At 39.8% G+C, this 12837-nt stretch overlaps 1 protein-coding gene across 16 annotated transcripts in view; it reads right to left on the minus strand.

Moving 5' to 3' along the window:
• MYT1L (myelin transcription factor 1 like) overlaps window positions 1–12837 on the minus strand; it is a 258465-nt gene that overhangs the window by 97124 nt on the left and 148504 nt on the right. For all 16 annotated transcript variants that reach the window (XM_087945947.1, XM_087945950.1, XM_026665147.2 and 13 more), the window contains 2 exons: window positions 240–294; window positions 6–39 (listed from right to left, as the gene is read on the minus strand). In XM_087945947.1, coding sequence (XP_087802073.1) covers window positions 6–39; window positions 240–294 — 89 coding nt within the window. The remainder of the gene's footprint in view (window positions 1–5; window positions 40–239; window positions 295–12837) is intronic.

Below are 12837 nucleotides of genomic sequence, written 5' to 3' on the forward strand. Positions count from 1 at the left end.
CTAACCTGAACAGCTCTTGTATGGCTGGTTCCACGGGAACTGCAGAGAGATGGAAAATATATAAAAATTTATCATCTATTACAAGTACTCCCCCCTTCTGCTGAAAATTGCCCAAAAAGGCTGTTAAAAAAAGAAAAAGAAAAAAGCAAGGGTCACCATGCATCATGCAAAGAGATTCTGGAGGATGAAGGTCACCCTGAGCAGGGGCCTTGAGTGATTTACTGAAGCAAGCAACGTACCTCGAACACCTTTGGACCGTGTGCGATGGCGCTTCTCGTCTGCCTCCACCTCCATCTGGGAATAGATTAGCAGGCAGTCAAAGCTCTTATCCTGCATGCACAGACTATCAATGCACAGACAGATACAGGCTCTCATACACAATTTATTGACAATATTTTAATTCCATTTTATCCTGCAAGTAAACAGCCTGCACTGAAGGGTTTTCGTTTTTTTCAAAAGAGCTCTCAATATTTGTTTGAGAACAAAAGCCCACAGGGTAATTTCTTACATTAACTGCGTGTGCTCCCTTTTCACAACTCTTTTATGCATAAAAAAAAAAAAAAGAATGGTAGATTCCTTCATTCCCACTTTCTTTAATGGCAACCCAATATTGGCAGAATATAACTGATTTTTTTTTTTACAACGTGAAACTGCCACACTGTACTGGGAGACTTTCAATCAAGATTGTTTTATTTTTTGCAAAAGAAGAAAGGAGAAACACAATGGAATATTGAGATTTGATGTATCTTCTGGGTTTTTACTATAGAAAAAAGAAAGAATCTGTCTACTATAAATATCTAAATAAATTATTCTTATATATCTATGCATTGTAAATAATTTAAAAATAAAATGTTTTCCATTTTGAATTAATAGAAAACCTAAAGGTTTTCCCTTTTTGTTTAGAAATTCCACTCATCACAAATATCAGTGCACATTATCTTTTTATCAACATAAAAACATGACTGGGTTATAGTTAAAGCACATAGCAGATGAAAGATTACTGTATATAGATGAGTAACTTTTTAACAGAAAACACTCATTATGGCTCATGTTTGGCCAGTTTAAAATTATTTAAAATACTAGATTTAATAGTTCAGCATCAGAGAGGCTGTTTTGAAGCATTCAATTGGCTAGAGGCCTTTTTATGTTGATTTACTTATCATTAAGGGTACACATTTGTGTTGGGACTATGCAAAACTTTGAGAGGCTACTTTTATTTAAAAAAGCATTGGTCAAATTCTGCTGAATCAGATTTGCACACTAAAGTATAGTGCTTTGTAGGATTTTGAAACATTTTGCAGATTTGATGGCTTCTCCATTGTTTCAGGAATGGTTACAATGCTTCAGTTAAACTAATACATAGGGCCAATGTAAAATGGTGTGGTGGATTTCTTGACATTTATTAAAGCAGCCTGACAATGACATTTATATTATGACTTGTTAAACTGTAAGCTTAACAATAGATGACAAGGCTAACCTTGAATTGCGTTCTCAGCTCTCAGCAGCTTGATTGTAACAGCTACAACAGTTGGATTTTGTTTTGCCTCTGAAATGTTTTATTTTTCTGCTAGTGCTGTCAATACATTAAGAGTTCACCACACCCTCACCTGTCTTAATAAAGCTACGGGATTGGGACAGTTTTAAAACTCTCCCCAGGAGGTTAATGGGAACAAGGGTAAAGGCACTTCCCAAACTTTTTACAAGAGGGATAGTGCAGCTATGAATTCTAACTTCTATATGCCAATCTTTTTCTCTGTTCTTGCCTTTCTTTATGGAACTGAACTCAGCACTCTGGAAAAGTGATAGAAATAAATGTGCACAGGTAGTCCTCTACTTACAACTATTAATTTAGTGACCACTCAAAGTCACAACTGCCCTGAAAAAAAGTGACTTATGGCCGTTTTTCACACTTATGACTGTTGCAGCATGCCCATGGTCGTGGGATCTGAATTTGAGCACTTGGCAATTGTTATTTATTTCGGATAGCTGCACTGTCCAGGAGTCATGTGATCGGCATTTGTAACCTTCCCAGTCAGCTTCCAACAAGCAAATTCAACGGGGGAAGCCAGATTCACTCAACGACCATATTACTAACTTAACAATTGCAGTGATTCGCTCAACAACTGTGGCAAGAAAGATCGTAAAATGAGGTGCAACTCACTTAACAATTGCCTCGCTTAGCAACAGAAATTTTGGGCTCAGTTATAGTTGTAAGTCAAAGATTATCTGTATCTTTCATGAGTATTGAAAGTGCTTTATCCCAGCGGCTTGTGATAACTTAGCATTTACGCATATTGTCTGCCATGTTTATCTCAGTTCAATAGTTAAAACGTGATGTCTTAAAAATTCAGCTGTATGTCTTTTTTTCTTCCCTCTCCCTGATTTTTTAACCTGGTTAAATGCCCTGGAGAACTTAAAAACAATTTTATAGGAGTTTTATAGGTGCTGAAAAATACATTGTTTATTATTTTGTATGGATTAGGAATTTATTTTCTAGAAGGATCAAGGAACTGATCAATTCTTAATTCTCAACAGCTTACAAACTCCTCTAAAGCTGACATGAATTGCCAAAGTTGACACAGTCTTAGGAACACCACCTTCTGCTTTGTAACTAAGAGAGTATTTACAAACATTGGGAAGAAGAATATCAGATCTAAAATGCAAAAAAAGGTGTTTCCTTCTATTGTAAAACCAACAATGTAGGTGTAATTTTTCAGTGGTTTGCTATGCCTTAACCCATTGAGAACAATTCTTGTAGGATAATATTACTCCATATGCTAGGACTTAGGACTTAACAGCAGTCTTAGAATCATAAGTCAACTAAATACAAATACAAATTGCAAGGAGGAATGGAGTTAAACAAAAATGTTGATTGTCCATTACTAGGATGAACCTTTTACAATTGCAGTAATTCAAATGCATAGTTTTTTCTTTCCACTCTTCCTTTGAATTCATGGATCATTTTTCCTGCTGCTTGAATCCAAGGACTTGTTGAGTGTTTACATAAGTAGGACTCTGGCCCAAGAACACTCTTGGCTTAGTCCTCGCCTGTACAACTTATTCTTTTCCTCCTTATATGTTTGGGTATATGCAGTGAGTCTTTTTCCTTCTTACATCTTGACTTCAAACTCTTTGTGTAGTTAACTCAGTATTCGGGGAAGAATTCATCTCAACCATGAGCTGCATGGCACATTTCAGGAGTGGGTGGATGCAAAACCAGTTCCCTAACTTTCAGTGCTCAGTGTTCATGGTGCTACAGGTTAGACTAAGGTGGTGTTCATTCTTAGTTTTGAAACGAGCAAGCAAATGTCAATGACACTTTACTAGATAGCTATCACAATTTTATATAAAAGTTCAGATCTACCTTTGACAATTTCACCAGGAAAGCAACTGCTAATCAGGAGGAAAACATGAGTATTCAGCAGATTTTCAATTGTATATCGGGGATATGTACTGGGTAGATTTTGCCCTGATCGACCAGTTTTAGGAAGGTTTTTCTGACAAACCGGGGGGATGAATTAGTGTGACAAGGCTCATCAAAAACCAGTTGAGAGAGTTGTTCAACATTGCATGACAATTAATGGCAGGCTAGAGAAGTTGAGGGACAAGGGAAATAACTGAATATGATTTCACAGGCTTTCTTTGGGCTTCTCTCCCTACCCCCTACCCCTCCCATTGCCTCCTTGCACTACAGAGGCATGCAATCCATACAAAAAGAGACAATGAAAATATCCCTACGTTCAGCAGAGAAACAACAAAGATGACACCTGAGAATGTGTTTTTATTGTGGTGCACGTGGTCACTTAGCATTGGCTTGCATTGCTAAGCTGCCTTGCTCTGAATCAGATGGAAAATGGCATACCTGAACAAATCTAGGGCACCTAGTGAGTAAACATCCAAACCACTCCAACACCCTGAGTTTGGGGAACTTCACAGGAGCTCAGCAGCCTACCACCCCATCCCTCAGTTAATTAAGAAAACTTTGGACTTCCAATACCAGGCAATTGCGCTTTATAATCCCTATTAGCATTTGTGCTTCCATAGGCATGGAAGTCCAACTGTTACTTTTTGGGGGTGACTACTAATTTCATAGGTATGATGATTGTGTAGCAGCTGGGCTTGTACACACAACTGCTATGCAATTGGAGAAAGTCAATGGCAGACAGAAAGAAATCATACCCAATCAAACATCACACAACTCCTTTTGGGGCTGGGAATAAATATCCAGAAAGATGTATTGCAGCTATATTTGACGACTCCCCTGCATGTTTCAATTATTTTGGACACAGATTGGCTACAAAGAGACGATTCTGATATATACTGGAACCAGTGACCCTTTATCTCCGTTGACCAAAGGCCAACACTAGTTGCAGGTATTTAACAGTTTCATCCTCTCTTTTGCACTGCTCTGCATTTGCCAGGAAAGTATGCAAAATTTGCCAAGATGAAGCTGTGATTTTTGCCTCCACCTCAAGCACGTGCCTTTGCTATCAAGTGGTTGCCTGAAGCCCAGATCTAAGACAGAAGGCAATATCCTAGGTCTGATCAGAAGTAGCACCTTTAAAAGATAACAACTTGAAGAAAATATTTCTTCATCTTCCACATCTGCAGCATTGTTCTTTTTTCTAAAACAATGACATCAGTTATCCATCCAACCAGATCAATGGACAATTCAATAGACAGATCAATTCCAAGGAAGGCCATATTAAAAATAAACAAAAAAGCTAAAACAAATTGTCAACTACACCTCACAAATCAATGCATTATGAATAAGCTACAGCCTACACCTGACAATGATGCACCATTTTCTTAGGCACAGGGTGGCAGGCTTCCACTTACATGCAAACACCACCTAAAGCAGATTCTCACAAGCAATAAAATACTATATAGTATTTTATTTTATAGTATTTTATTTTATATAGTATATATAGTATTTTATTAATAATAAACTACATAGCCAAAAAGGCATTAAGAGTTGTTAACCTAATCCTACGTAGCTTTTTCTCTGGTAATATCACACTACTAACCAGAGCATACAAAACATTTGCTAGACCAATACTCGAATACAGTTCATCAGTCTGGAACCCACATTACGTATCTGATATTAGCACAATTGAGAAAGTCCAGAAATATTTCACAAGAAGAGTTCTCCACTCCTCTACTTGTTGTAGAATACCTTATGCCACCAGACTTGAAATTCTAGAACTAGAAAACCTTGAATTACGCCGTCTTCGGTCTGATTTAAGCATGGTATATAAAATCATACATTGCAATGTCCTACCTGTCAATGAATACTTCAGCTTCAACCATAACAACATAAGAGCACACAATAGATACAAACTCAAAGTTAACCGCACCAAACTTGATTGCAGGAAATACGACTTCAGCAATAGAGTGGTCAATGTCTGGAATACTCTACCCGATTCTGTAGTTTCTTCCCCAAACCCCAAAAACTTTAACCTTAGACTGTCTACTATTGACCTCACCCCTTTCCTAAGAGGTCTGTAGGGGGCGTGCATAAGCGCACCAATGTGCCTACCGTCCCTGTCCTATTGTTTCTCTTATTCTTCTTTTATTTTTCTTATATGTACCCATTTCATGTATTCACAACTATGTATACACTTATACTTATTATCTTGTAAACAATTGGCAAATCAAATAAATAAATAAATAAATAAAACAATAGAAGAGTCTTGTTAATGTAGCAATCAAATACTGCAACACACCCAGATGTCTACTTTGCTCTTACATTTACGTCAATAGCACCATCACAGCCCCAATAATTTTGCATAGAAGATTAGAAGCACTTGTTCCTGCAATGTGACATATGCCATTGGCTGTATCAATGCACCTCTTGATGAAACAAACAGGACAAAATTTGTGCAAAAGAATTACTGGACACAAGTTTGACATCATGACTCTAAACAAAAACAAAGTCTTTTACAGATTTCACATTAGCCTTTTTGAATAAAATAAAATAAACTTCATCAGAGCAATTGAATGAAGGATTATGAATTCAGATATGTTAAGTCAGTGGTCCCCAACCTTTTTTGTACCAGGGACCGGTTTCAAGCAGAAACATTTTTCAAGGACCGGGGGAGAGAATCCGAGTTTGGTAGTTTGCTTGCAGACGTTTCATTACCTGACTAGGTAACATCTGATGTTGTTACCTAGTCGGGTAATAAAACGTCTGCCAGCAAACCACCAAGTTCAGGGAGCGCCTCGGCCCTGCCTCCCTCAGCCCCATCCCTCAGGTGTCTCCCTCCCTCCCTCCCTCCCTCCCTCAGGTGTCTGCCTCGTTCCTCTCTCAGTCACTCTATCGCTCCTCCAGCAGCCCAAGAAGCCGGGGGGGTGGCTTTTCCTGTCGCCACAGCTTCCCCGAAGCGCCCGTTTCACCCCCACCCCGCCCGCCCGCCCGCTCGCGGTTCAATCCACAGTGCTCCGTTCTACCTGCCTTCTTTGTTTCGGAGCAGCTTCGGCTGATAAAAAGAGGCGAATAGTTATTATTCTCAGCCAAGCTGCTCCCAAACAACCAGACAGGAAGGCAGGCAGAACAGAGCACTGTGGATTGAACCGCGAGCGGGCGGGCGGGCGGGTGGGGTGAAACGGGCGCTTCGGGGAAGCTGCGGCGACAGGAAAGCCACTCCCCCAGCTTCTTTGAAGCAGTTTCTTCCTGGGCTGGTGGAGGAGCGAGAAAGCGACTGAGAGAGCTGAGCCAGAGAGCAGGACAGGCTTCGGTTGCTTCCTCCCTCCCCTTCTTTCATTTGTGTCCTTGATCCCCGATCCCAGCAGCATTCACCAAAGGCGAAGAAAGCCGCCATTTTTTTTTCTTTGTGGCCCGGTAAAGAGTGCTCCGCGGCCCGGTACCGGTCCGCGGCCCGGTGGTTGGGGACCCCTGTGTTAAGTGGTTCCAGGCTATCTTAAAAATCTCAACATACAGAATGGGTTGTTTTTTAAAAATTTGTATCATATATAATCTTCTACATAATCACCTTGCCTTCCCAGATTAAATTCTATATTGGTTTAGCTGCTCCATGCATCTCTTGAAGTGAGCTGCAGCTCATGAAATCCGATGCCTTTTAATAAAATGTGTTAATCTGAAAAGATTAACACTTTTAATTTTTGACTACTGTAGACTGAGATGGTTCTTTTCTAACAATAAAAAGGATAATTTTTCTTTAACACTTATTCATGACTAAAAACTTCTCAGTCCAGGAACCATTCAAGATCACTATCCACTGTCTCTTATTTTGGATCTGCTAGATTGTCTTCAGAGGGTATATGTATTCATTAAATTAATTACGAAAACAGTTTAAAATTTAATTTGGATTAAGGTGGATCCCTTTGACACATGTAAAACTAGCTTTAATACATAGAAACTTTTAATTTTTTCCAATGCTTCAACTGTATTTGTCCATAGAATTTTTGTTGAATCCTTTTGTTGAATTTTTGTAGAATCTTTGTTGTTCTGGATAAATACACTGCTCAAAAAAATAAAAGGAACACTTAAACAACACAATGTAACTCCAAGTCAATCACACTTCTGTGAAATCAAACTATCCACTTAGGTAGCAACACTGATTGACAATCAATTTCACATGCTGTTGTGCAAATGGAATAGACAACAGGTGGAAAGCATAGGCAGTTAGCAAGACATCCCCAATAAAGGAGTGGTTTTGCAGGTGGTAACCACAGACCACTTCTCAGTTCCTATGCTTTCTGGCTGATGGTTTGGTCACTTTTGAATGCTGGCGGTGCTTTCACTCTAGTGGTAGCATGAGACAGAGTCTACAACCCACACAAGTGGCTCAGGTAGTGCAGCTCATCCAGGATGGCACATCAATGTGAACTGTGGCAAGAAGGTTTGCTGTGTCTGTCAGTGTAGTGTCCAGAGCATGGAGGTGTTACCAGGAGACAGGCCAGTATACCAGGAGACGTGGAGGAGACTGTAGGAGGGCGGCAACCCAGCATCAGGACCGCTACCTCCGCCTTTGTGCAAGGAGGGACAGGAGGAGCACTGCCAGAGTCCTGCAAAATAACCTCCAGTGGGCCACAAATGTGCATGTGGCTGCTCAAACAGTCAGAAACAGACTCTATGAGGGTGGTATGAGGGCCCGACGTCCACAGGTGGGGGTTGTGCTTACAGCCCAACACCGTGCAGGATGTTTGGCATTTGCCAGAGAACACCAAGATTGGCAAATTCGCCACTGGCACCCTGTGCTTTTCACAGATGAAAGCAGGTTCACACTGAGCACATGTGACAGACGTGACAGGGTCTGGAGACGCCATTGAGAATGTTCTGCTGCCTGCAACATCCTCCAGCATGACCGGTTTGGCAGTGGGTCAGTAATGGTGTGGGGTGGCATTTCTTTAGGGGGCCGCACAGCCCTCCATGTGCTCGCCAGAGGTAGCCTGACTGCCATTAGGTACTGAGATGAGATCCTCAGATCCCTTGTGAGACCATATGCTGGTGCGGTTGGCCCTGGGTTCCTGCTAATGCAAGACAATGCTAGACCTCATGTGGCTGGAGTGTGTCAGCAGTTCCTGCAAGATGAAGGCATTGATGCTATGGACTGGCCCGCCCGTTCCCCAGACTTGAATCCAATTGAGCACATCTGGGACATCATGTCTCGCTCCATCCACCAAAGCCACGTTGCACCACAGACTGTCCAGGAGTTGGGGGATGCTTTAGTCCAGGTGTTGGGGGATGCTTTAGTCCAGGAGGAGATCCCTCAGGAGACCATCCGCCACCTCATCAGGAGCATGCCCAGGCATTGTAGGGAGGTCATACAGGCACGTGGAGGCCACACGCACTACTGAGCCTCATTTTGACTTGTTTTAAGGACATTATATCAAAGTTGGATCAGCCTGTAGTGTTTTTTTCCACTTTAATTTTGAGTGTAACTCCAAATCCAGACCTCCATGGGTTGCTAAATTTGATTTCCATTGATAATTTTTGTGTGATTTTGTTGTCAGCACATTCAACTATGTAACTAACAAAGTATTTAATAAGAATATTTCATTCATTCAGATCTAGGATGTCTTATTTTTGTGTTCCCTTTATTTGTTTGAGCAGTGTATATTCAGCAATTAGTCTCCATCTTGCATGTGCATCATAACTCAGGAGAATTAAGGGTATCCCACCACAGTGGCAGGTAGCCTTTGACAGACTGCCTCAGAAGAATGCAACTTCTGACAACTACCCCAGAAGGAATATAGCCCTGACTTGTAGCAGGCTCTCTCTACTCTAGTTTTTTCTATCTAGAGAAGAAACAAATCATCATAGGTTCATTTTTAAATCTTTTCCTAATAACATCAGTTAAATATATATCAACTAACTTGAGTTATACCTTCAAAAATTCCTCTTTTTGGAAAAAGACCAAAGTTTTATGGGTTTTTTTTTTTAAAAAAAAAAAACAGAGACCATTTCAAAGGCATGGATGAGGTTTGTTGATCTTTGATAATAGTCTGTATCTATACATAAAACAAGAATCTTGTAACTCCTTTTTCCTTTATGAAAAGTTGGCATATTTGCTTTCCCAAACACTATGCAATGTTCATTTGTTTCTAGGAAGTGCCCAATGAATAAGATGAAAAGAATGAATGAATGATTTAATGTAAAAAGCTTGAAAATGCTCCTTTCTCAAGATATTGCATTTAATACTCCCTGGTTTACACCAATCAGATCATCATTACAGATTATCATTCAGGAGTTAGATTATCAATATTTATCATGTGCATACTCCAGATAATCCCCATCCTTCAGTATTATTCCAATGATGGTTTAGGATTGGCACTGCATTTGTTGTTACTCAAATGATGGTTTGCCTTCCATAGAAATAATCAAAATGACATAAATGAGAACAACCCATTATTTTTTACCCGAATTGCTCTGGATGGTATAATGGTTGAATAGAATTCATATGAATCCTAATTTCTATGAGGAGGTCATCATTTAAAAGAAAACTAGAAGCCCTAAGAGTATCATTCTTTTTTGCATTCATACTACTAAATGATTGTGTGACGCACACATATCTTTACTGTCCCATATCTGTTTGACCTAGTATATACATATAGCTAAAAATACTTTATACCCTCTAATGCAATGCTTCCTAATAATTTCGTTCCAAAAATTATAGATTTATTGATTGAAAGCATCAGTGTTCACATACCTCAAGACCTGTCATTGTATAACTTTGTGTGGAATTCATCTTCACTGGAAATCAATGACAATGAACAAACACTAAGGGATCCCTTAGCTGTTGCCAAAATACTCAGTCTATGAACTGTTATCCAGGGATGACTCTGTAATTCCTTTCTCTTGGATGTTGAGCTATATATTGGCTTGTTCTCAATACAGAGTTTGTTTGCCAAGATCCAATTTGGGCAAACCTCAGCAGTATTGGAGACAATTCCACAATTAGAATTCAGTGTGTATTCTGTGTATTTTCTAGCATGAAATCTATGTAGAACAAATATCATCCATTGACCTTTATAGATCTATCAAATACACAATTCTAGTTTGGATAATAATCAAAATAATGTTACAATAAATTATACTTTCAACATCTTTTCAGTGACCAAATCAGTAAAAACAATGATCTCTGTAAACTGGTTAACATTGTATTTATTTTTTGTTCCTCTCAAGAATTAAAGGATATTTTTCTATCCTTGCCCTTATGTAAAATATCTTATTTTTATAAGATATTTTTATTTCAATAATTAAGATATTAACTCATTTCACACATTGTACAAGTTTCATACATTGTACAGTACATTTTTATTAAATAGTGTTTCTACATTTTTATGATTATCTTAGCAAGTGTTATGATGGTGGCATTGTGTAGTGCATATCATATACTTACAGAGAAGCTGAACATTTTAAGTGCAAAAATAAACCTAAAAATTTGCTTTACCTTATACATAGATGCACTTATCTATAAATATATAAGGTAATACTTTTTAAAAGAAGCCATATTTCTGATATATACTTGCATAAAAGCCCATCAGTAGATAAGCAATTATTGAATATTCAATTGAAATAGCATGAAAAATGCAGGTTGGTTCTATGTTGGTGGCACATTTTTAGGGTATTTTGATTAAAAATTCAAGGGTTGTGGTGGCCTAGAGGTGGAGTTCTTGCCTCACAATCAGAGGCTGTGAGTTTGATCCTAGGTAGAGGCTAATATTTGGAATAGACTCTCCTGGTCGAGCAGAGGGTTGGACTAGATGACCTCCAAGATCCCTTCCAACTCTGTTATTCTATTCTATTATCAACCTATAGGCATATGCCAGGGTGGACAATTAATTTTTCCAAAGAATGACATGAGAAACTGGGATTGTTGTGGAGGGCCAAACCAATAGGTTGTAAAAGTGCATGCATGCAAACGTAAACTTAAAAAAAACAAACACCAGTAGTTACCTTCAAAACAAAAGCAATTCGTGCAGGCCATACAAAGGACCAAATGTAGCCCAGGAACCATAAAATGCCCAGGTCTGGCTTATACACAAGAATATAACAGTATTTGGTTAAATATGTCTGCTCTAAATTTAAAAACACTTAACAAACTCCCTTGATTATTGAGTGGTTTAAAATTCTCACCATTCCCCATTGCCATCTTTAGTACCATGACTGCAATTTGGAACTCATTTTAATTAAGAATTCCAAATGACAGTAAATATATATTATCTTCTTCTTTGCTATGGAACTTTATACACTATAACACTGTAATAACGAAAGAAATAGCTACCTTTCTAAATCTCCTATGAATAGTTTTCCAAATTACCACATTTTGTGGTAATTCCAGGCAAAGAGTCAAGAAGTGACACACATATGCTTAAAGGATGCATTTTTATGATGTTGGAAGGAAATAAAAAGTGTTGTTTGGCCTAAAATCTGATTCTATTATGCAACTTAGTTTTCCACAGTTGTGTAGATTAGGAAATTGATGACAACTGTGCTGAGATATCTAATTTAAAAACACCAGAGCCAAAATGTTAAGGAAAACAATTAACAATGGTACAACTGTAAAGTTTTCAGTAACTAGATTCCATTTAAATGGTCTTCATTTGGTAACCAGCAACACTTAAGTGTTGAAAGATACCGTGTTTCTCACAAAATAAGGCCGGGCCTTATTTTTTTTTTGAGCCCCGAAAAAACAGCTAGGACGTCTTTTCAGGGGTGAATTAATTTCTCCCCCCTCCCCCGCTGTGCACCAGCGCCGTCTCCAACAACAGTGTCTGAGTCGCTCCCCCTTTTCCCCCATCCCCATAACAAAAGGAAAAAAAAGATTTTGAGGTACCTGGGAGCACCGCGCGCTGTGTTTTGGTTTAATCCCGAGTGGCTGTGTGGGTGTGAGAAGAGCCAAGCGAGCATCTCTGCAGCTGCTACCCTTGGTGCTCCAGCCTCGGGCTCTGCAAGTTTGCAAAAGTCCTGGTGCACAGCCCGTTCCTGCATTCCAAGCGCCTAGGCCGAGCTGCAGCTGTCCCTCTCTCGCCAGCGTCGTCTCCAATAACAGCGGCAGCAGCGGCGGGAACCGTGGAAGTGCTTCAGCTGCTTCTCGGGTGGGGGAGCCTCCTCCGTAACTTCCACGGTTCCCGCCGCTGCTGCTGCTGTTATTGGAGACAGAGCTGGTGAGAGAGGGACAGCTGCAGCTCGGCCTGGGCGCTTGGAATGCAGGAACGGGCTGCGCACCGGGAGTTTTGCAAACTTGCAGAGCCCGAGGCTGGAGCACCAAGGGTAGCAGCAGCAGAGACGCTCGCTTGGCTCTTCTCACGCAGCCACTCGGGATTAAACCAAAACACAGTGCACTATGCTCCCAGGTACCTCAAAATGTT

This window comes from Notechis scutatus, chromosome 1 (genome assembly GCF_049901735.1).
Source record: "Notechis scutatus isolate UNSWTSFEM ecotype Mainland chromosome 1, rNotScu1.2, whole genome shotgun sequence".
NCBI classification, from domain to species: Eukaryota; Metazoa; Chordata; class Lepidosauria; order Squamata; family Elapidae; genus Notechis; species Notechis scutatus.